Consider the following 26,045-nt stretch of genomic DNA (forward strand, 5'->3'; position numbering starts at 1 on the left):
ATGTGAGAGGCATCTATTGGTTTTAATATGAAATCTGTGGTACAGCTCTGTAGGCTTTTCCCCTATAGAGTAACAAATGTTTGCATGAAATTAGCCCATTTTTCCTTCTTACTTTTCTTATTTGGATTTCTGTTGGGAGAACTGGGAAAGTTCATGGTGGAATACTTATGATTTAGGTCGGAAATACTATTTCATATGGAACCTGGAAAAAAACATTGTGTCTTTTAAGTGAGTGACACCATCAACAGTAGAAAAAAAGGGCACTCTACTTCCTTCCCTGTAGACAAGTGGACATAAAATGTCCCGCTCAGGATTCTCTTTTCTTTTGGATTTTGAGCTCGATTCTGCTCTGTATTAATCATGAGGGGGTGTTTAAATAATAAATTAATGAATAAATTAATTAATTAATACAAACACTTTAACATACATCATACTGATGAGAACTGATGATCTAAAATGATTGAAATAATATAAAAAAAAAAAATTGGAAGGGCTTATTTCTATGCCCTATTTACCCTCCTGAGTGGCACATTGAAAGAGATTACACTGCAAAAAAAACACTTTTCTCGCTTGGATTTTTTTGTCTTGTTTCTAGTCCAAATTTCAAGAGTTCACAATTAGCTGATGATTGGTAATAAGCTAGTTGGGCATGCTGTCCCGGGAGAGCGCCCCAAGCTCATGAGAGCCTCGAGCCCGGGGCTCCCTCCCGTTGCAGGGCGAGAGGGGAGTTTGAGCTTGGGCAGATCTCGAGAACCCCCCCCTCCTGCTGCGTGAGGGTTGCTAAGGTGATGCGTTGCTGACAGAATTTAATCGAATTTGGTGCTAATTTGGTTTAGTCAATTTACTTAAGTGTCATGTTTTTGGGAGTGTGGGAGGAAACCGGAGGACCCGGGGAAAACCCACGCAAGCACGGGGGGAGAACATGAACTCCACACAAAAATGCTGACTGTTTGGGTAGATGCCCGAACCGGAGGCATTTTGCTGTGAGGCCGCAGTGCTAGCCACTGGGCTGCCGTGCTGCCCTGTAGACAAAAGAGGAGGCGAAGGGGTGGAAAGGCGGATTCTTCAAGACGAAGATGACTAAAGGTAAGGTGTTTGGTTATTTATACTTGGTTAGGAATAGTCTGATTGGTGGTTCGTACATTAGCTTGATTCGGGGCCTGCCGTGTCAATTATTAGCACGTGATCCTCTCGAAGTTAGTTTATGAATAAACTTCACTTATAAAAACTCTTAATTTAATAAGAATTTTCTAGACAAGCAAAAAATGTTGACTTGTTTTAAGAAATAATCTGTCAATATTAAGTGATTTTTACCTTAAAATAATCAAAATAATATGCTAACGGGGTAAGCAAAATAATCTTATGTCAAAAGGAAAAACAACATTATTTTGCCTATCCCATTGGAAACAAGTCAACATGTTTTGCTTGTCTAGAAAATTCTTCTTGAATTAAGAGTTATAGATATTTGGACTAGAAACAAAACAAAAATCACCAGGTGTCAGGTGACTGCATCAGTTGAGTCGCTTCACTCCCATTCATGAATTCGCTCGCGGGGCATCATGGGATAGCGCAGCATGCATGGGACGCGCAATTTAGAATCTCGCCGGAAGTAGTAAGTCATCCTGGTACGTCTCACATACTGTTTTTTTGAATTTAGACTACTCGGCTCGCATATGTTTTTAGCATACTACATAGAATGGAAGTAGGCGATTTAAGACGCAGCTAGTGTTTTTGTTTCATTTTGTTCTTTTATGTTTTATAGTCAGATTTACGGTCTGTTTTGAGGATATTTTGTTTGGTATTTTCTTGGTCTAAATCGCTTCATTTGTGTTCAGAAGATGAATGAAGGTCTCAGGGGTTTGTAAAAGGTAACTAACATTATTTAAATTTTGGGGTGAACTAACCTTCAATGGCTTTGTAATTTGCAGAGTGATCAATGATAAGTATGTGCAATGAATTTGACGATAAACTAATTATGGCAATATTATCTGCATATTTAGGCAAAGCTTCAGAGGATCTGACCTTTGCTGGTCTGTAGAAATGGCATACAGTGCCATTTGAGCAAGTATTTCTATCATGGGCATCAAAGTTTCAGCTGTAGGCCTTCAGCTATTTTTAGCGCCCCAGATGCCTGACTGTAATGGCTGATATTTATGAAATGACATGAAGGCGTGGAGGGGGTGTAGGAAGGACTGTCATGTACGTTACTGTTCTTTTTCATTTAAACAAACAGTTTAGTGAAAAGTAATAAATTATAATTGAAACAAACGTAAAATTATGTAAACTATCAAGCAAAATTTAAATATTATAACTAGAATTCACGCAAATATTATTTTGTTTATAACGTACTCTTAGTGCATTCATTGACAAAATGTCACTACACTTACTTATATGACGATTCGTTTAGTCCTCCAGTGGCGTTTGATTGGCTCTTCGCATCAGAGAAAGTAGACCAGAATATATCTTATAAATATGTCATTATACTCGATAAATCGTGTTATAAATGTATTTCTACACAATACATGCAAAATGTTCAACTGTGAAGTCAACCCAGTCCTGGCGGAAGAACGCATTGCTGTGGGAAGTAGTTCCGGTCGGTATAGAGTGGATAAGTTAAGGCAGTGGCGGATGAAGAGCTCAGAAGTTCCTGCAGGCGTTCATCAACAGAGGTAAGAGCCACCAAACTACAAATTATTTAAATAGGGTGGAGAAAACTCACCAAACACTTATTACGAACTGAATATGTGCTTTAGATGCCCAGAGACTTGTTTGCCACAAAAATAAACATTTATTTGAACGATTATTTTAATTTAATTTGGGAAAATATACACGCACAGTAATTATTAGCCACACATTGGAGTTTCACATTCATTCATTTTAGTTTGTCTTGTCTGTTATGCTTTGGTGTTTATTGATTTGATGTTTAACAGAATATTATGTAAATATGTTTTATTTATTACTTCTCTAATTTTTAATTATGTATTTGCATACATTTAAATGGGTGTTCTTCTTTTTCTTAGTATTACTGTTATTATTATTATTATTAGTTTTGTCAGTTTGTTACGTTTTAGTGTTTATTGACTTTTTGTTGTTTATTGATATTATATTTTTTTAAATAAAGTATTATTAAAGTTATGTTAGAATATTAAGTTGTAGTTATTATAAATATTATATTATAGTTGTTATTAGTTCGTTTAGATAAAACATTTGCATGTTTTGTTGTTGATTAACTTTAACAAAAATTATTAAATATATATTTAAATTTATAAATTTTTTTAAATAATTATTTTATTTTGCTTTACATTATTATTCTTATTATTATTACAATTTTTTGTTGTTGTTATTACCATTTTGTTGTTATTATTATTATTATTGTTATTTTTAAGATTATTATTAATACTTTTTGATAATAATATTAATAATAATAATAATAATAATAATAAAAATTATTATTATTATAGAACTTTCTATTTTATGACTCTGATGATTTGTCTTTTTGCCCTGTTTGCTGAAATGTGTGTAAGAGTGTGTGCAGTCATGCATTCAAACCCACTCTTTCTTTCTGGCTCAGACAGAGCTGACTGTAGCTCTCATTGACTTTTCATGGTGCTGCTCTGAAAATTTGGAGCAACAAATGAAACTAACACAATTCTATTTATTATTTATTAGTGTACTACTGCTGGCTTTGTAAGGACCTGTAAACTGATTGATTGATAGAGAATGCACATAATATTGAACATGGGAAATCTTATGAAAATGAAATTTAAGTGAAAATTTTCTATAAATATTATTTTAAAAAGTCTTCAGCACTAATTAAACATCTCTCAATTCCCTTTCAGGTGTGAGTGGTGTACTTCAATCATATTTATATTTTTAAAAATCAAAGTAGATGATATAAAAATATGATAAAGTATATGAAATAATAATAGTAAAATAAAGAACACTTTCACTGATGTTTATAAAAATGTTTAATTAATTATCGAAATACACATTCAAAAGACTTTTAGGTTGTTGTGTTAACTACAACAAAACTACTTAATTTGTAAAAAAAAAAAAAAAAGGCAAATTGAAATTGAAGCATCTCATTTGCACTTCATTGTATTTTTGAAACGAGTTATTTCAATACTAATTATTATAAAATATCCTAAAATGTACTACTTGTTTAAAATGGTGGTGGGAAGTTCTTGCAGCTTTTGACATCCTGTCCTTTTCAAAGAAAATAATAATAATCTCAACATAATGATTGTTCTTGCATAATCTTTTATTGTCCATATTTTCTCCAGGACTCTTTTAGCAGACGCAGCTCCAGCCATGTCTCAGACAAAGACTACGGCCTCTGGCTTCATTCAGACACAGCAGATGCCTGCTGCAATGGCGGAAACCTTCTTGGAGCATCTTTGCCTGCTGGACATCGACTCTGAACCTACAGTGTCTCGAAACACTGGCATCGTCTGCACACTCGGTCAGTGAACCACCACAGTAAGTTAACATTTCAAGGAAATATTTTCAACATTTTGTGGTATTTCTTAATGCAGGACCTGCTTCACGTTCTTTGGAGACACTGAGAGAGATGATCTTGTCCGGCATGAACGTCGCACGCCTGAACTTCTCTCACGGAACTCACGAGGTACATGATCTCATCTCTTCCTGATCATAATCTAATAGCATTCATACTTCTGCAAAAATGATAAATACTTGTGTAATGAGGTTTACTGATTTGTGCGTTAAGGCTTTTTTTATTTGATCAGAAATACAGTCACATTGTGAAATATTATTTCAATTTAAAATATTTGTGTGTGTGAATAATTTCTGTAAGTTTAAGTGGCATTAATTTAAAATAGACATCTTTTGTGAGATTTTAGTCAGTTCAACGCAACCTTGATGAATTAAAATATACATTTATATCTTTTTTAAATGTTTTATTAACATTAGGTAGGCATTCACACTGAATGCATTATGCACTCCAATTCACATTTTTTCTGTTTTTCTATGTAAACATGTATGTAAGTTTTCCCGAATGTTGCATCTCACACACGAGAGCCACATTTTTTATTTTTTAAATGTATGACATGTCTTTTTTTAAGATTTATTTTTGGTCTTTTTGCCTTTATTATTAGATTAGACAGTATTGAGACAGGGAGCAAGTGGAATAGAGAGAGAGGGGGTTAGGGTTGAGAAATGTCCTTGAGCCGGGATTTGAACTCGGGACGCCCTGACATGCTGCTGCAACATATGTTGGCACGCTAACCACTAGCCTATTGCGCCGACAAGATCCACATTTTTAAGATGGCATACTGAGTTAAAAGATTAAAATTTTTACACTCAACACTGCTCATCATTGTCAGTTTCAAAGCAGTGGACAAATCAGAAGAACTCTGCAAGCTTCTGCTTACATTTGCAAGTTGGCATCTCAACTGTTTTCTTTGACATCAACATGGAGGTATGGGCGAGGTAGTCGCTGGTTCTAACCTCGGCTCAGTTGGCATTTCTGTGTGGTGTTTGCATGTTCTCCCTGCCTTCGCGTGGGTTTCCTCCGGGTGCTCCGGTTTCCCCCACAGTTCAAAGACATGCGGTGCAGGTGAATTGGGTAGGCTAAATTTTCCGAAGTGTATGAGTGTGTGTGTGAATGTGTGTGTGGATGTTTCCCAGAGATAAGTTGCAGCTGGAAGGGCATCCGCTGCGTAAAAACTTGCTGGATAAGTCGGTGGTTCATTCCGCTGTGGCGACCCCGGATTAATAAAGGGACTAAGCCGACAAGAAAATGAATGAATGAATGAATCAACATGGAGGCTCTTTTCAAAAACATTCCTGAGCATGGTGTTGACCCAAAAACACATTCTGTGGTAATGGTCCTTTAAGCAGCACAACTCTTATTAATTTCGGGCTTGACTGTACATATTTGTCGTGAAAATGACTAAAAAACCGCTTGCATTATGCATGCCAGGCCACTAGTTAACAACGTCGCTCAGTATTTTGAGCAAACAATTACCAATTTGTAGTTAGCCATTGCTGTTTTGAGATTTCTGAAATGCAAACCAGAGAAATTTTCCAGTTCAGTCATCAAAAAGGGTTAAAATCTTACTTGTGATTATTTATGAGTTAAAAATGGGAACATTTGGGCACTGATAGCCTCATAGGCAATGTGCTGATATTTAGCACAAGTGCACTTTGTGGATCTAAGTTCGAATGTCAACCAAACCGCCCACTATACATAATATTAAATCTTAAAAAGGGTACAGTACATTTGCCATTTTTTTTTTCGTGAATCATGGTCCAGTTGGGAAGAAATCAAAAACTTAGACTATCTCTAGAATGTTACCCTACATGTGATTAACTGTTAAAACCAACGGTTTTAACCCAAAAATGACCAATCAGTCAGATGAAGAAGAGCTGAAGTCAAAGATTCAATTAAAAAGAAAGTTTAATGCAAATGGTTTGCAGTTTCATCAGCAGAAGCCAGATTCAGCTCAGTTTAGGAACAGAACACACACACACACACTCAAAGTACAATTGGTTTTTACCCAAGGCTGAGTGTACTCTCAGCAGTTTTATCAAAACAGGTTAAAACTGGTACATCCAAAATCTACATCCAAACTGGCAGCTTACATAAAAAGGAATTAACTTTAAAGGATTTCACACATACAATGGCAAATAACTCTTCAAGAATGCAGGTTCACTCAAGAAGTCCCCATAACCTCTGACCTGACTGGGTATCCTAAGGAAACAAGTCATTTAACACACAGAAAAGCAAATCACAAATTTTGAAGACATAACAAAGTATATGTGTTACTCCTTTCTGGAGCAGACATCCATTAGAAAATTCACGCCGTCACTGACACATAAATATTATTTATATTTTCACAAAATCACATTTATTGTTTTCAGAGTATTGTGGTTGTGTAAATGAACAGCCAAAAGGCATGAAAATGTTTCCGTTTTTCTTCCAGTTTCCATCCCTTATGACTGTATAAAATCAGGAGAACAAATTAGATTTTTAAAATGTTTTCAAATAGAAAACAGCTCCTAAAATATAAAAATATTTCAGAATATTACTCTTTTACTGCATTTTTTATCCAATGAATGCAAGAAAAACGCATTACAATTTAAATGTATTATTATTATTATTATTATTAATGTTGGCGGACATAACAAAAAATATACAACTATAGCAACTAATAAAGTAGTTAGTGTATTTTTAGACCATTACAAATCTATACATTTTCTAATAAGATGTCTTTAAAAAGTCTCTTATCCTCTCAGCCAGACTTTGCGTTGGTACCAACGCAGGTGCTCCATTATTGTGGCATTTCCCCGGAGACTCTTCAAATGTCAGAAGTTGTAAGCTGATCTTGTTTGCAGCTCAGATCTGTCTGGTCGATACGTTGAGTAGAGTCATGCTGGGCTCGAGCCAGAGTGTGAGTTTAGAACGACCTCTCCCTTTTAAAAGTCATGGCTTTTTACCTTTTTTGCATGACACCATTGCTGCGGGTTACTTTCAAAAAGTGATGCAGTGGATATTTCAGTCTCAGGACTTTGGAAGGTCAAAAGCTCATGTTCGTTTTTAGTAAAGGTGCTTCACAGGTCATTGTGCGCATACAGTGCATTGATTAGTCAAGTGTAGCAATTTCATGTTGTTATTTTATTGAGATGTAGAATATAAATCCTGAATCATTCATTTAAAAAAAGATAAAAATACATCTTTATTGAATTAAAATATTAAATATAGCCATTTAAGGTCAATATTTAAATTTATAATTGTAATTTATATATATATATATATATATATATATATATATATATATATATATATATATATATATATATATAAGATGTAATTATTTAAAGTTTTTGAATTTATTTTCTTTGCCGTTTTTTTTTCTTATAACATTACAACATTTTCACTAAACTAACAGTAAATTTGTAATATTTATTTACTAAAACAAACAGTTTAAGGTCAGAAGGAGTCAAATGTTTGTGTGGGTCAATGGAAACAAAACCGGTCTCTCCCTAATTCTATATATACCTCTCTGCCTTTGCTTCAAGTCTGTGATTGGACAGACAGAACAGAGACTCTATCTCCGATTGAGCTGTTGGCTTTACAGCAAAGACATGTTCACTTTGTTCTTCCCTTTTTAGCTTCATGTTCAGTACACTTTTACAGGTCTTAGAACTTATGCTGTCAATTGCTACAACTTTATTTTCCTTCTAAAGGTGCAAGAATCATCATACAGAATGAAGAGTAAAAATAATGAAGTTTTCTTTAAAACAAAGTGTCATGATGGTTGATTGCATTGGCACCCCCAGAAACTTTGCTTAGTGGTGGCCAGATGGAAAAAAAAAAATTCAGTGTAATGTTATTTTTATGTACTTTTTGTTTCTGCTAAATGATCTAACATGGTTTTATTTAATGAATTACTCTTAAAATATTGCAATTTATTCCTTGAAATAATATAGTAAGTACATGTGCAAACAAATAAAAATCAATATTTAGTTTAAAACCTCTTTGGAGGTCCATTATTTTTCACATACCTTTACTGTACAGCATCCAGTATATGCCATGTCTAAAATTAATAAAGATTAAGGAATTCATTAATAAAACAGACAAATGAACAAACTGAACAAAATGCATTACTATATACACACACTCACTCTTGTAATGTGAATGGGTAGCTGACAAGGGAGGTGCGGATCCAAATGCAGGTTAATTGACAATGGTCAGACAAGCAACAATCAGGAGCAAACAGATGTATGCTTGCAAATCCAGAGTCATAGTCAAATACACTGGTTATTGGTAGGCCCACCTGGAATCTGCGCACGCAGAATTCAGCAGATTTTTAGCCCATCATTAATTCTGTTTATTTACTTGAGTAAATGTTTGTAAATCTATTTTTATTCAGTTTTTTGGATTATTTCAGTAATATTATTGACTAATATGAAAAGGTTCCTCTTATTTATGTACAATGCAGTTTGTACAGTAATATTTTCTGTCTTTTACTAGATATATTATATGACAAACTTGCTTTATTTACCAAATAAATTGAATCTAATTGGATTTCCATTTTAAACATTAAATAAAAGTTTAAAAAGATATTATTTTTTATTTCATATATTAAGATTTTAGTTATGATACTCCCAAAAAAAATCCGCAGAAATCCGCAGACTTTTACTAAAGTTCTCCGCAGAAATAGCAAAAAACGTCCGCAGATTCCGTCTGGCCCTAGCAATTGGTCAATACAGGCAGGCAGCAGACAACATAAACAAACAAACAAGTTAAGGGTTAAAAACACGGTAAAGCAAGGCAAGGAAACATCATCGTAATGTTCACAAACAGTATAACAAGACTCAGCAAAGAGGTGTGTATGTGTGCTGTGTATATAGTTCATGTAGTCAGTTCCAAGCTACTTCCAGCTGTAAGTGTGTGAAATTAACGGAATGTGAAACAGGTGTGTGTGAGCGGTGCATGACTGGAACGTGTAGTCCATATACTGAGGGATTTAGTTCTTTAGTAAACTGTGTGTTTACCAGCAATTTTTTGCCACTAGATCGCTGGTGATCATAACAATACAGACCCTGATAAAATAATTTATTCATGTTCTTTATTGAGCCATAGTATTATTAATACAGCTTCTTCTATTGATGTACCTTTTTACAAAATGCATCTATAAAATTGAGATTTTTGGCCCTTGTGAGTCAACCAGCAAAAAAAAAAATGGAGGCACTAAATATACTAGATTCTAAAAAGCGGATTTCAAAATGGATTTGATTGCATTGATTTGTGGTTTTCAATCGGATAAAACACAATTTTTCATTTCAACATTAAGAATTCCTAATAAATGTGTACAATCAACCCAAAGTCGTGTTTTGTCTCTCATCAACAATACTAAACAAATTATGTTTTAAGAACTTTACCCTTCATATTTTTAAAAAGAACGTAATGCGAACTTGAAATTGTTGCGATAAAGTCAGCTTATCTGCTGCGGTTGAGCTTCAGCAGTTCATACCCAAGTTGTAGTCAGAATAGCATAACGGTCAAACATCTATTTGGCACATGCTTACATAGGGAAATTAAGGAAAATTGCAATTGTCAGCATTCATATAATGTGTTGTAATCAGCAAAAGCAAACATTCTGTAGAAAAGCGAAAACATTAAACAATGCAAACCAAAATGACCTAGCTTCGAGCCCTGTTAAGTAATTTACGTTAACATGTTTAGTATTTAACTAGAAAGTAAACAGAAATCACAGAATATTTACTTAAAAGTGCATAAGGTGGTCTGCTAAAATGCTAACCAGTTAGCAAAATATCGTAAAAAAAACGCAATCCCTCCCCTGCCTTCCAAAGCCATGCCTCCTGAAACACAAATGCGCAGCTTAAAGATGACAGCAGACAACCCACTAGATCATGTCATTCGCCACTTAGAAAATTTTATAGTACTTTATAATACTACAACTCTAAACGAAAAACTGTATTATATCTAGCACAATTTCTATCGTGTAGTAAGCAAAACTTAATAAGTCATAATGTGCAATATTTCACGCATGCAAGGATCGCTGCTCTCACTCTCTCATGCACGTTGTCCTAATGCGACTACTGTATGCTTAGTAGTTGGCCGGTGGGGTAAAGGAATTACACTTATTACTGAGCCATACTTACAAACTATTTCAGAACGAATATTCAAAGTTGCATGGTAAACAATATAGGGAGCGCATCAGAGGTTGTCAATGTTCAAAAATTAACCAATGAGAATAAAAAACCAACCAACAGAAGAATATTTCAGCCATGGTGTCATCCAGCATGCAAAACTAACCAATAATTATTCAGAAGTTTAAACATTTTTAAATCAGCATTTGTTTTTGCTGTTGAACGACATGAACGACGATCGAAGGCACCAATCAGTCCAGAATAATTTTAGTGGCTGCATTTTATTTATATATAATAATTATAATTTATATATATATATATATATATATATATATATATATATATATATATATATATATATATATATATATATATATATATATATATATAACAAAATATTGTGAGTTTACTTAATTACATTTAAACTAATAATATCAACAGCAAAATCATATTGGGGCTACCCTGGCATTGGCTCAATGCCAAAAGCATCTACTATAATGGGTGTTTGTTTCATTTTTGTTTTTTAACCCAGATGTTAGTGTATGCAAAAAGTTACATGCTATTTGATGGTATCTATGAACAGATGCACACTAGAAATATTCAACTTTGTCTGCACTTTTCTCTCAACAAATTGTGCAATATAAATATTTTAATATTATTGTTTAGGAAAGTATTGCAGACAATCTTGCAGTGTGGTGTGTATTGTTTTTCCATCTACCATATTTTATTGTTCTTGTTAATCTCCTTTTTTTCTGATCTTGGCCTACTTTAGCGTCGACACAGATGGTGTGTTTCCATGCATGGTACGGGATCATATGGCTCACTTTTGGAGGGGTTTTCTACAGTGTACCTGATAGCTGGCACCTTTTAGTACCACTAGGGCTGAGGCTGCAAGTATACTGTTACCAAAATGTGACATGTAAACACTGCAGCAGATACTTCTTGGCCAGAGAGAATGTCACGTGGTACATGACATACAAAACCTGCTGGATTTAAAAAGAAAACATTAAAAACAACCACTTTAGGATTATTTGATCTGTTTCACAAGCAGTTTAGGTTTATAGAAGAGCTACAAATGATCCTCTTATTGTGTATGGAAAGCCAGAAAGATTAAAAAATCCACAGTTTTTAACACTTAGGCCCAATATCAATTCTATTTTTGTATCCCTACTGTACATCTTCCCCTTCACCTTGAAACAGAGTGAGAAAGGGAAGGGCTTTCAAATTTCCTTCTAAGAAATAGGACAACACTACAACACCTGCACACTTCATATGTCATTGTGAGCTCTTACCTTATATGAGATCGACAATCGCAACTGCTGTAGTTATTCCTGTTGAAATATTTGTTAGTATTTTATCTTCAGGAAATCCCCAAAGGCAACGATATCATGTTATCGTGACGATATAATGTGGCAGTAAGTTCGTAACTGTACTGTGCATTTACTCTGTGGACAATTATATGTCAAGTTTTCACATGTAAACAATGCGTAAATAATATTTATTCTATGTGTAATCTACGCGCAAACAACATATTTACTAAGGGCGTCACCATCCTCCAAATCCTCGATTCGATTACATTTTTGATTCTAAAGGCACGATTCGATTCGATTTTCGATTATGAATAATTCATTAATTAATGACAAATTAATTATTTGTAGCCTACCGTTTAAACTACCTGACCTGCATGGTCTTTGTTTTACCCATAAACAAATCATACAGTAAATGAATAAAGGCAAGATACACACATAATTACCACCTGTCAATCACTTTTTCTGCGGGACTCGTGAATAGGCAGTGATCTGTGTCGTTATAATGGCGTCGGTAAAAAAGACGCACAACCAACAGGAACCAGCCAACAGTATCTGAGGTGTTACTAAAATGACTAAGTACAAGTGAGTGAAAGATTGAAGCAGTCCTCTGACTGCCTGGACCTGCTCTCTCGAGCGCATGGCTGTGAGTGCGTCTGTGTGGTCACGCGATGTGCATTTTCAGAGGTAGAGAGGAAGGAGGGCTGCTCAGAAATGCTACACGCCACTGTGGATGTCAAATCGTTGTCGTTCTAAAATGCCTTTTAAAAACAAAGACAGTGTAAACAGGGCCTGAGTGTGTACTTTTCACGAGCGGATTTGCAACGGGGGCGGGCGGAGGATTGCAATGCCGGTGTTGTCTATCGGACCAACCGTACGTAATACGCACATAGCAGAGCTTGCGAAACTGTGTTTTTTGTCGACAACACGAACGTTGTCAACATAACTCACTGGAAATCCGAAATGCTTACACACCGACGACTTCATTGAAAGAGGAGAGGATTTAAGTTCTGTCGACGGGTCTCCTGCTTCTGCAGTTTAACAAGCACTTCAACAAGCTTGTTTTTTTTCCCGCTTGGCAAGCCAAGCTGACGTGACATGGGGCCGTGGCAGCATCGACGATTCTATTTTTTGATTCGATAATCAAAATTGAGCATAAATTTCGATCGATTTCGATTTAAAATCGAAATCGTGACACCACTAATATTTACATTTCATATTTGCACTTTTCTTGCTTTCTTTACTTAACCGTTCCATATCCGATCTACCAATCTTCATTGCTGGTTATGTGCGCATGAGATGTGCCTACTTTATTCATGGTTTAAAACAATTGGGATACATACAAATGTAATATTTGTGACAAATACTGTATACTGTACACCAGGGGTGTCCACACTCAGTCCTGGAGGGCCAGTGTCCTGGAGAGTTTAGCTCCAACCCTAATGAAACACACCTGAATCAGCTAATCAAGGTCTGACTAGACATACTAGAAACTTCCAGGCTGGTGTATTGAAGCAAGTTGGAGCTAAACTCAGCAGGACACCGGCCCTCCAGGACTGAGTTAGGACACCCCTGCTGTACATATACATGCAGTATACTTTGGGCTCACATACTTGCAGAAGAGGTACAATACGTATTTAGAAGCTTCTAAAAATGTGATGGAGGCTAGCAGCTTATTTCTTCTACCAGAGAAGAAAAGAAAAATAATCACGGCGTAGCTTATTCAGTGAACTGAGTATGCATTTGTAGTCATGAATCGAAACACAAAGGTGCAGTTCTAGTGGTAGTCTTGATTGATTCTAGCTGAAATTGGGAGCAAGTGAAGTGAGATGGTGAGCATATTTAATCCCTGAAGTCCAGTTTGTTGGTTTAGTGGGTAACAGGCACATTATGCTCAACGACTGCTAACCAGAAACTGGAATGGCTACTACTTTTGTGTGCGTTACTGCTATTATTACAAGAGCAAGCCTTAATAGTTTCTATTTTGAAAGTACAGTTTTCAGTTCATTAGAGGCTTTGCATAGATATATACACTAGATATCGCATAGGGACCCCGAGCATGCGTCAATAGCGCCGCCACATTGGTACAGTGCTCCCAGGACAAGTGTCATTCAACCGCACTAGTCAAGACAAGTGTTATTACGTGAAGATGCGGGACTTTAGCGCTGTCTACAGGTGTAGTAACGAGCTAACAAAGAAAACAAAGCACAAAGGCAGAACATTTCATAGGTAATATTAAGTTTTTTTCTGTTTTTGTATGTTCTGAACTTTTGAGCTAATCAGGTAACGTTTTTAATCATAACAGTCACTTACTGCATTCACCATACGGCAAAGCAGCTTCAACTCGCATTAAACACTCGGCTTATGCTAGTTTTGTTGAATAAAATCAGCAAACAATGCAAAAGAAATATGACAGCGAGATACTGCGCTGCCAGAAACTTGTATTATTATCGGATAACGTTAGTGAAAGAGTCGTTCGGGGGATTCATTCACAAACGAATCGCTCCCTCCGTCAGTATGAGAAGTGAAAGCAGGAGAGGAGGTGTGTTTCAGGACACGGATTAGATTAAATTTAACAGGGAGGGTGAATAGTACATTTCTGTACACACAAACACAAGCTTTTTGTCAGGAATGCCCGTGCGGTCACTGATCCATCAATGTAGAAAAGTGATGTAAAATTATAATTTTCGTAATTAAAAAAAAAAAAAATTACATACTAACATTCAGGAAAACTCCCGATCATAGATATATGTGTATATCTCTGGCTTTGGATGGCCACAGTCCTCCACTGTACCCTGGTCCCGCATTCATTTCAAAGGAGCGCTACCCTGTAGCAAGATGGCGTCGCTATTGACGCATTCCGTCCAATAGACAACAATAGGCCAGGCGACATCTAATGTATATATCTATGGAGGCTTTGTAGATTGTGAGTGATGTGTTTTGGCATTGCACGAGTCAATCATGCATATTATAAATGCGTCATTATTATTCCCTTTGTTCACAAGGAGCTTCTGTAGTCCACTGTTGAAATCACAAAAATAAAGTTGTTGAAAGCTTTGTTGGTCATCAAAAACTACCCTCAAGTTCATGTTGTCCCTGTGATCTGAAAGGCAGGCAGAGATATGAGCTGAGACAGTGTTAAAATGAAAAGCAGCATTTCATCTGTTTAGCAGTAGTGGGAGAAGCCATGCACCGTCATGCCCAGTAAACTTATGTAAAAAGAGAAAAGATGAGAAGCGAACACTGAACCCTGGGGCATGCCAGTGATTAGTCGAAACCTTGAGAGATCTGACTATGAGTTTGGATTGAAGCCATCAAAATACTGTTTCCTTGTTGTCATGTTAAGGACTGGAGAATAGAAAAGCACTGAGTACTAAACCCCGAGGCACCTCAGTGATTATTTGATGTGCCTCTTTTAGCTTCTCAATGAAACATTGAAAGATCTGCCTTTAAGATTGGATTAAAGCCAAAGTACTGTGTGATGGCCAAATCAGAGAGGGAGACCTGGAGGATTTGGTGTGTAACAGTGTATAAGGCAACAGAAAGGTCTGTTAGGAAGCTATTTCTCAGGGCAGCTAAGAAGTTTTAGGATTGATCAGCAGCTTCATATGCTATGCCTAAAGATCATTAGACACATGAAAAAAGGCACAGTTTTGGAGTTTTAAAGACATCATCTGACCAGCTGAATTTGATTTATTAAGAATATTGGGAGATGTTTATTGCAATCTTTAACAGTCCATCTGGAAATAAGGTAATCATGAATCTGGGAGTCATTTTTGAGTCATGAATGACAGATAAAGATTTCATCAATTATAAACCAATAACCAGTGTCGAAGATATTGCATTACAAGTAATGTGAGTTAAATAATAGTATTACTTTGCTAAGTAACAATAAAGTGATGCATTACTTTAAAAAAAGTAATAATACTTGAGTTACTTTTTATAAATTTTTAACGCAAGTTACTTTTTAGATTAATTAATCAGCTTTTTAAAAAATAAATTGCTGAATTAAAATGAAAGTAGTCATAGAATCACGCAGTCAATGAGAGAATGTGTTTATTATTTTGAATGCATCGAAGAAAAGGAGAAGGGGATTGTCTCAATGGTCAGCGATTTTACTTAAAACTAAAATAGTACAAAATAATACAAACGTTGCAAATTCATTGCTTCAAACTTTCTACAATCTGTATATACAGCATGTATTGCTCTGGGGTCAGGAAGTTCTCAGATAACTTTATCCTAAAATATTTTTAATGTGTTTTTAAAGGTAAATAAAGGTGTAAGTTATACAGTGTGTTGTTAATTGCAGAACTCCTCTATTAAAAACAAGTTCTGAAAGAGATCAAGCCTCAGTCAGGTCAGAAATAGTAAACCAAAAGTAGCTCAAAATAAACGTAAACAAGTAGTTACTTTTTGGGGAGTAACTCAATATTGTAATGCATTACTTTCTTAAGTAACTTTTCCCAACGCTGTCAATAACCAAAGATAAATATCCAAATTGCAGACAACTTTGTCAGTCAATGACCTGGAGAAAGTTGTCCATTCTTATATATATTTTTTGCTTTAATTATTGTAGTGCTCTTTATTAATTATATTTGTAAATCGTGTGTTTATCACTGGCAGAATTACGCTGCAAGGATGACAATAAGTAAAAAGAGTTGTCTTAGGTACACCTGAAGCAAATTCCAGTTCACTTCATTAGTACAACAAAGTTATGCCACAGCGACACTCGAGTTTTTGCATGCAAAATTCTGTCGTACGACAATGTGAAATGGAGCAGCGGTAAACAAGATGATTAGACATTTAAAAAAGTGAGCGATTGATCCATATTTTAAATATATGTACAGGGAGGTCATGTGTTGATCTTTGCAGATCAGAGTTTACCAAGCTTGAACTTTGCAACACAGCTAACTTCGAAACTTGTCGCAAGAGCTTGCGTTCCGGTTACATTCGCTTGCTTATGAATGAAAGTTTATGGGGCGAATAAGTGCAGTTTGACCACGGCTTTATACTAAATCAAATGTAAACCACTACTGGTAACATACTTTAAGTTGGTTTACTTACTTTCCCCTAAACCTTTTGCCATCAGTGTCGAATTGTTAAAACAATTTAAAGTTCTTATTTAAAAGTCATATACATATGTATACATATCATGTGTGCTTCTGATTAAAACATGGTCACATATACCCGTATAACTCAGACTAATTGTGGAAAATAATAAAGGCTTTGAATTAAGACTTTTGGTTTGAGATCTTTGTATTATATATATATATATATTTAATATATTTTTTTCTCTTGTCAGAATTTGCATTTATTCATTATTCTTTGTTTTTTTGTTTAACATTTTAGATTATCTGTCATCTATACTAAATTAAAGTTAATTCATTTAAAATATTTCACACTTAATTTTATTAGTATTTTTTATTTATTTATTTATTTTTTGTTTGTGTGTTCATTCGTTCGTCTGTCTGTCTGTCTTTCTATATATCTATATTTATAATAATAATAATAATAATAATAAATTTAGTTTAAAGGTGCCTTTCTGGCAACTCACGGACGCCGTACAATAAAAACAAGAGCCATAAAACAACAAGAAGAATAATATAAAAGTATACACAGCTAGTGCAGATACAATTAAGTAAAAAAGCCAACTTTAATGTAAGTTTGGAGTCTTAAATCTATAGTCAAGAACGGTGTTTCTCAACCACATTCCGGAAGGACCACCAGCTTTGCACATATTCTATGGCTGTTTCTTAACATGCGTTCTTGAGCGATCTTGCTCATCAGCTGCCAAAGTTCAGTTCCAATACTCAAGACCGCTAGAACAGAGGACGCATGAATCTTCCCGGATGTGTTCTTAAAATTGAGGACGCACCGATGCAGACTTAAGCACCGATCTCACTCTAGAAGTCCCAGAAGTCATTGCGACTGGAGGTGGGATGCGCAGCATTTTATTTAGAATTAATATTAAAGTTTAGAGATTTAACTTATTTACCTCAGGATTTTGCCTAAATGAAACGGTGAAAATAAACATTACCATTAACATCTTAATAAAGGAATAAACACATTAAGGGTGTTATTAGCTGAAATTCGTATTAAAATCTCTTTTATTTATATTGTGCAACGTCTATTTATAATGTTTTTAGGAATAGTATATATTGTGAAAAGGGAAAAAACAATAAACCGTTGTACGAATGCTGTAATGTTTAAATAATTTTCCAATTAAAAACATGTGAAGGTCACCATCAGGAAGAACGCAGCATCTCATTTCTCACAGGACGCGTTCTCTATTCTCGTGGTCTCCCGAGTTCGTTCTTCCGAGAACACCTGGCAAGACCGGTCTCCACAAGAACGCAAGTCCGTTCTCTGCGTTCTTAGAATTGAGAAACAGCTTCTGTCTGCTTAACCAAAACCAAAATTACCTCATTAGCAGAGCCTGAAATACCTGTTATGCATGTAACAGACAAAGGAGACATCCAAAACATGCAATGTTGGTGGCCCCCCAGGAAAGTGGTTGAGAAACACTGGTCTAGAGTCTTATCTATGTTTATCTATTTGCATTTATTTTTTATGTGCTTGTAATTGTATTTTGTTTTATGCAGTACCATGCTGAAACCATCAAGAGTGTCCGTGAAGCTATTGAGAGTTTTGGAGCTGGTACCATTGATTACCGACCTGTTGCCATTGCCCTGGATACCAAGGGCCCTGAGATCAGAACTGGGCTTATTAAGGGCGTACGTTTTTCAACTGGTTTTCTGATGTTTCTTTTACAGCATTTAAAAGTGTTATTTCAAATTAATTTGACTTCCGAATTCGGATTTCTTTCAGAGTGGCACTGAGGAGGTCAAGCTTGTCAAAGGTAACATAATCAAACTGACTTTGGATGACAAGTTCATGGACAACTGTGATGAAAATACCCTGTGGTTGGACTACAAGAACATCACAAAGGTGGTGCAGCAGGGCAGCCATATTTACGTGGACGATGGTCTGATTTCACTCAAGGTTAAGGAAATCGGTGAGTTATGAGTTAAAGATGACTTCAAGTTAAAGGGATAGTTCACACACACACACACACACACACACAAAAACATTTACTCACTAAATCAAGTTCGAAGCCTTATTTTTCTATTGAATGCAAAATAAGATATTTGAAGAAACCAGTAGTCAGTAGGAAAAATAAAACCTTTAGTTATAAGTTAATGGTAACCAGTCTCTAACATTATCTTTCTTTGTGTTCACCAAAAGAAAGAAACTCAAACAGTTTTGTGACAAGTGAGGGGTAAATGACAACAGACGTTTTAAATGAACTATCGCTTTAAGTGAACAATCTTATTCAAAGTTGTATCGCTGCTTTTTAAATTATGGTTTCCGTTTTGGGCAACAAATGACATTAAATGATAAGGTAGCACTAAATAATAATACGTATACATAGTGAAAACTATGCATACACCAACATCAAAATGACATCAAAAAACAAACACAAGTTCTTTGTGGATACATACTCCTGTCTACATTTTTAGAGAGCGTGAAGTATATAGCCAGAAGTACGTATGGCTGTATTTCGTCTTTATAATGAACGATATGGGGCGCTATGATGCCGCAGACGGCTTATGTTTCTTTTAGCAGTACCAGCTGACCGCTTATATAGATGGCATTTCCTGTGTTACCAGCTTGCCCAGTAGCTCGCCTCATACACCGGACAGCTTTAGACACTGAGCGAAATTGATTACGATGATGGCGTTCAAGTCCGGCTAAGAAAGGCTCCAGAAACCAGGCAAAACAAAAGCAAAAAAAAAAAATGGATAAAAACAACAGGCTAAAAATGTGGTGAAATCATGCGACCGCGACTGCTTTTCTTTTTTTAGATTGCTTTTGAAAACACTATTGGTTGGGTTTAGTGATTGGGGTGGGTGGATCAGTGAGTCAGTCAGTCAGTCAACAGCAAGCTGGGCTGGTCTGCTGAAGTGTATATTGCCCCCTCTGGTGTATTTATGCGAGAAGAGATCATCAAAAATCATACACAGCGGCCTCTGGTGGTTTTTCGCTGTCCCTAGAAATGTAGACCTGGGTACATATCCATAATGAGCCTGGGTTGCAAAAAACACACCAAAAAACAGATTAAAACTGCAAATAGAATTGATGTCAAAATGTTGACGTCCATTTGACATCTGCACATCGATGACTGTTGAACACTAAAGTAATGACAGAAATGTATAATAATACATGAAAAGTTTTATTTACCTGTAAGCTTTGATTACAAATCACACATTTACAGTTGATTGTGGGACAGTCCTGTAATCACTATTTGACATGTTTTATAAGGCCAATGTTAGATGTCAATTTGATGTCATTTCGACACCAAGGTAGTCATTTGACATCAAATCAATTGGCATTTTTTGCTTAATATCACAAGCATATCAGTGATTAAAAATTATTTTGATATCCAGATTTTCTCACTATTTTCTCTACAGTGCAGTAATATTCAAGATATTTCTATAATATTGCTGCAGAAACACTTGTTTAGAGTTTTGGGGTTATTTGTGGTCTGCTTAAAATAATTTGTTCATTCTAATAAGTTGACTTGTGGGCAAGAAGGTTAAGCAAGAAGGTCAATGGTTCAAGCCCGGCTTTGTCAGTTGGCATTTCTGTGTGGAGTTTGCATGGTCTCCCCGCGTTCGCGTTGGTTTTCTACAGGTGCTTTGGTTTGCCTCACAGTCCAAAGACATGCACTAGGTGAATTGGCTAAGCTAAGTTGGCTGTAGTGTGTATGTTTGAATGCAAGAGTGTATGGGTGTTTCCCAGTGTTGGGTTGCAGCTGGAAGGGCATCTGCTGCGTAAAACATATGCTGGATAAGTTAGCAGTTTATTCTGGTATGGCAACCCCAGATTCATAAAGGGACTAAGCCGAAAAGAAAATGAATGAATGAATAATAAGTTGGCTTTTAACACTCAATGGATAAACTGTGAGGATAATATCTCCTCCTTGCACACAGTTGTTTATGTTGGTCATATCATTTTTGTAATTGAGTTACTCGCATAATTTAAGAAAAGTGTCACAAAGGGGCACAAGAAAAGAGTAGATAATATACAGTATATACATATATATATATATATATATATATATATATATATATATATATATATATATATATATATATATATATATATATATATATATATATATATATATATATATATATATAATTATTTCAAAATGCAAGGACTGACAAAAACCAATTGTCTTAATGTTTCCAATTGTTCCAGGATCTGACTTCCTGAACTGTGAGATTGAGAACGGAGGCATGTTGGGCAGCAAGAAAGGTGTGAACCTGCCTGGAGCCAATGTTGACCTGCCCGCAGTGTCTGAGAAGGACATCAAGGACCTTCAGTTTGGTGTGGAACAGGGCGTGGACATGGTTTTTGCCTCCTTTATCCGCAAAGCTGCTGATGTGCACGCTGTCAGGAAGGTGCTCGGAGAGAAAGGGAAGGATATCAGGATCATCAGTAAGCTGGAGAACCATGAGGGTGTGCGCAAGTGAGTGAAGAAATAAAAAAAGATTCTTGTATCAGTGTTACAGTATTATACATACTATTGAATATTTATTTATAGTATTGATTAAATAGTATGCATAATTTTTACTTATAAATGTATAAAATGCTACATATGTGTGTATTTATAAGTATATACATGTTGCAGCATAGGCTCATTCTGAAAACGTAGCTCTATATACATTTCCAACCCAGGCTCATTCTGAAAACGTAGTCCAGCGGACGTTTCTGGAGACCTCGAAATATATCCCGGGAGGTACGTATTTGTGCAGTTTTTATTTTCGCGAATCTGCGAGAGGCCGCTGTGCGTGCTTTTTTGTATCTCGAACGTCTCTCGCGAGTGCCGTTCGCACCCGCGCTGTTCTCGCGTCAACCCACCAGAGGCCGCTGTCTGACTGACCGAATGATTGACCACGCGACCGGCCAATCAGCTGACCCACCCTCCTCCTTCCCTGAACCCAACCAGTTTTACCGATTGACCCGCCCGCCCGCTCACATCCCTAAACCCGAGCAGCAATTTAGAAAAGCCGTCTAGAAAAAGAAAAGCCCTCGTCTGTGTTTTTTTTTTTTTTTTTTGTTACCACATTTTCGGATTTCACCGCGTTCTCACCCTGTTATGAACTCATTCGCTTTATTTTTCTGGAACCGCTCTTACCTGGACTCGAACCCGGACGCCTACGTCAACTCCTCCTCTCTGCATCTAAAGTCCGCCGACGCACAGGATGAGCTGACCGGACAAACTGACTGCAGCGGGAAAGCCCTCCACACGGAGGTAAGCGGTCAGCCGGCAAGCGCGAAAGGGAACGGCGTCACACCGCCCTGTAGCATTCACTTAAAAAAATTAAATGCAGCCATACATACCTCCCGGGACGTATTTCGCGGTCTCCAGAAATGTCCGCTGGACTACGTTTTCAGAATGAGCCTGGGTTGTACACTTCTGGAGATCACGAATTATGTAGCCAGAGTAACGTATGGCTGCATTTAGTCTTTTAATTTATCAATACAGAGCGATATGATGTCGCTCCTTTTCGTGCTTACCAGCTGACCTCTTACTGCTGGAGACCAGATCCAGCTGACCGCTGGATTGCTTTTCAAAACTCGATTGGGTTGGGTTTAGGGAAGTTGGTGGGTTGGGAGATCAATTGGTTGGTCAGTCATTCAGTCAGTCAGTTGACAGCTGCCTCTGGTGGATTTACGTAAGAAGAGCAGGCGTGAACGGCACTCGTGAGAGAAATTTGAGATCTCAAAGAGTGTACACAACGGCCTCTGGCAGATCAACGAAACATAAACTGCTAAAAAAATGTAGCTCTTGGGACGTACTTTGTGAAATATAGGGAAATATGCAACATAGGCTCATTCTGAAAACGCAGCCCTATATACATTTCTGTAGATTGTTATTTAAGTAGCCATGAGTATGTGTGGTTGCATTTCGCCTTAAAATGAATGCTCCGGGGTGGTATGATCCCATTCCTTTTTGCGCTTACCAGCTGAACGCTTACCTCTATATGGATGACATTTCCGCAGTGACCAGTTTGTCTAGTTAGCTCGCCATATACGTTGGCAGACTAGAGATGCAGAGAGGAGATGACTGTGATGATGGGTTTTGAGTCTAGTGAACAACGGTTCCAGAAAGCAGGTAAGAAAAAAATAATTAAATAAATAAAATAAACAAGTAAATAACAGGGTTAGAATGTGGCAAAATCTGAAAACGTGAAAAGTCGAGGATTTTTCTTTTTCTGGATTTCTTTTTAAAACTGTCGGTTGGGTTTAGGGAAGTGGGTGGGCGGGTCAATCAGTGCTTTTGAAAATACGATTGGTTGGGTTTAGGGAAGGAGGAGGGTGGGTCAGTCAATCAGTCAGTCAGTTAGTCAACAGCGGTCTCTGGTGGATTTACACGAGAACAGCAGGCTCGAATGTCACTTGCGAGAGAAATTTGAGATCTGAAAAAGCATACACAGCAGCCTCTGGTGGATTTGTGAAAACAAAAACTGCAAAAACTTAGCTTATGGGATGTATTTGGTGCTCTTCAGAAATGTATGTAGCGGTACATTTTCAGAATGAGGCTGGGTTGGAAAATAATAAATAAAATAAAAAAAAGAGGGAAAAAAATAAGCATGAAAAATTCATAAGATAAAAAAATGTAATTTTGTAGTTTTTTTGCAGCCTCTCATTTGAATCTAAATCTAATATGTTTCTATTCCTAAAGGTTTTATGTGATATTTTAACAAAAAAAAAAAAAAAACGTTTTGTTTTTTTTTTTCAAAAGGGGATGCACTCATTTATGCTGTATGCACTGCATATTAAATAAAATATAAATTATGAATATTAAGTGATAGTAAAGAAATAATACATATTTTATAGCTGAAATTTAATTTAACATGATGTACATTTGTAAATGTATTATATAAAATATAATTTCCTATAATTAATAAATAAATGCAAACTTAAGCCTTGACATGACATGTATAAATTAATATTTTATTTGAAATTATAATAATATTAGAAAATATTAGAAAAAATATTTATTAAACAAAGCCAGAATTGTCTGGATTCTAAAAAGTGGTTTTTAATGCCAGATTTGCAGACATTTTATATTTCTTTCTTTTATTTGTGCAGGTTTGATGAGATCCTTGAGGCCAGTGATGGTATCATGGTCGCCCGTGGAGATCTGGGTATTGAAATCCCTACTGAAAAGGTGTTCCTAGCTCAGAAGATGATGATTAGCCGTTGCAATAGGATTGGCAAACCAATCATCTGTGCCACACAGGTTAGGACAGATATGGTGCAGGAGCGAGTGAGCCGGCTCAGTTCAGCCAGCATGAATTCATTGTTTTTTTTGACTGGCAGATGCTGGAGAGCATGATAAAGAAGCCTCGTCCTACCCGTGCCGAGAGCAGTGATGTGGCCAATGCTGTGCTCGACGGTGCCGACTGCATCATGCTGAGCGGAGAGACGGCAAAAGGAGAATACCCAATAGAGTCTGTGCTCACACAGCACCTGGTATGATCAAGAGTGCTACCTTTTGGCATTTTGTGCTCTAAATGATGTGCAACTAATATTTTAATAATTCACTAAGGCCTGCTTTCACAGACAGGACTTTGAATAAGTTAAGATTAGGCCATTTAAATATAATAAATATAATCTTTTGTAAGCTGTTTGGACACAACTGTTTGTAGGTATAGTGTGTCCAAAGTCATATTGGAGAAATTTAAACACAATAAGTCTCTTTTTTTAATTTCCTGACGTTAACATAAGATCCAAATCCCTCCCATATTTAGGCCCACCGCAACCTGACGTAGGAGTGCCATCATTGCAGAAAGGCTTGAATTTACTCCACAACAAATACATCAAATAATCATTGGAAAAGTTCTTACTATAGTATTTCTCACAAACTTTATGTAAGATCTGCTTCCTTCATGTTTGTAATTGTGCTGTTTATCTGACAGAGATGGACACATGGGAACACTGGGCAGGGAGAATTAGCATTAAAGGCACAGACAACAAAAACAGCTACAGTGTTTGTAGAGCAGTAAATTTCAATTTTCTAAAAAGGTATAACAAATAATCTGATGGGTCTTTTAAGCTGAAACTTTACAGACAAAAAATATGTATCTTAAATCTTGAAAAAGGGATAAAATAGGTGCCCTTTAAGTAATTTGTGCCTTAAAATGTGCCTTAAAAATCATTACTGGTGTACTTGAGTTAAAACAAAGAGTCTAGCTATGTTGTCATCCAAGGATGCAAAATAGATTTATGTGCAAAACTGGAATACTGCATGAAACATTGATGATCAAGGTAACATTTCCATCTAATGAGTCAAAGAGAACAAAATCGTCACAGGAAAAAATTAATTTGCAAAATGTGCATTAAAAATAGGTGAATTGGAACATAGTTACTGTTATATTATAAGATAAATCAGCTGTGAAAGACATATGGGGCCCTATCATACACCCGGCGCAATGTGGCGCAAAGCGGGGCAATGGTCTTTTGCTACTTTAAGCTTGGTGCAAGGGTCATTTTGAGGTGTTGCGCCACACTGTTTAAATAGCAAATGCATTTGCGCTCAAATGTGCGCCCATAGGCGTTCTGGTCTAAAAAAGCAGACGTGTTTTGGCGCGTTGCTATATTGAGAAACTGTAAATAGTCTGTTCTTTAGACCAGAACAAAGTCGGTCTATTGTCTGGCGCAAAGTGCGCCTGGCTTACACACTACACACAAGATGTAGAGCAATACGCAAATATCTTTACATATGAAAAATATGTTATATCTTAAAGATATATATATAATAAGGATATATATAGGATATAAATATAAATGATTAAAATATTACAAAACATATTAATTTCTAGCCTACATGAATTTAAAAACCACTGCCTTCATACTTTCTTCATCTCGGGAGGTTTTTTCAGTTCATTTAATTTGCTTTTGTATAATGTTATTATTATTAGCAGTATCATTTATTATATCCATATTTATATTTATTTTATTAAAAACAAGCTTAGATTTGTCCACCTGTCAGGTTTTAGACCATATGGGGCATAGCAGGTG

At 36.1% G+C, this 26,045-nt stretch overlaps 2 protein-coding genes across 5 annotated transcripts in view; one reads left to right on the forward strand and one right to left on the reverse strand.

Annotated features, from left to right (window-relative positions):
• Positions 1-2,586, reverse strand: part of parp6b (poly (ADP-ribose) polymerase family, member 6b) — a 57,247-nt gene extending 54,661 nt beyond the window's left edge. Inside the window, exon 1 of one of the 3 annotated variants that reach the window (XM_073943270.1) lies at positions 2,388-2,586. The gene's annotated coding sequence lies outside the window, so the exon portion shown is untranslated. The remainder of the gene's footprint in view (positions 1-2,387) is intronic. The other 2 variants (XM_073943267.1, XM_073943266.1) reach the window with 2 other exon arrangements.
• The window catches only part of pkmb (pyruvate kinase M1/2b), a 33,762-nt gene continuing 10,231 nt past the window's right edge, over positions 2,515-26,045 (forward strand). The window contains exons 1-8 of one of the 2 annotated variants that reach the window (XM_005163113.6): positions 2,515-2,669; positions 4,284-4,462; positions 4,536-4,627; positions 18,551-18,682; positions 18,777-18,963; positions 21,213-21,483; positions 24,114-24,264; positions 24,345-24,497. In XM_005163113.6, the coding sequence (XP_005163170.4) occupies positions 2,530-2,669; positions 4,284-4,462; positions 4,536-4,627; positions 18,551-18,682; positions 18,777-18,963; positions 21,213-21,483; positions 24,114-24,264; positions 24,345-24,497 (1,305 nt within the window). In that variant the 5' untranslated portion in view covers positions 2,515-2,529. 2 annotated transcript variants of the gene reach the window in all.

This window comes from Danio rerio, chromosome 25, assembly GCF_049306965.1.
Source record: "Danio rerio strain Tuebingen ecotype United States chromosome 25, GRCz12tu, whole genome shotgun sequence".
In the NCBI taxonomy this organism is placed as follows: domain Eukaryota; kingdom Metazoa; phylum Chordata; class Actinopteri; order Cypriniformes; family Danionidae; genus Danio; species Danio rerio.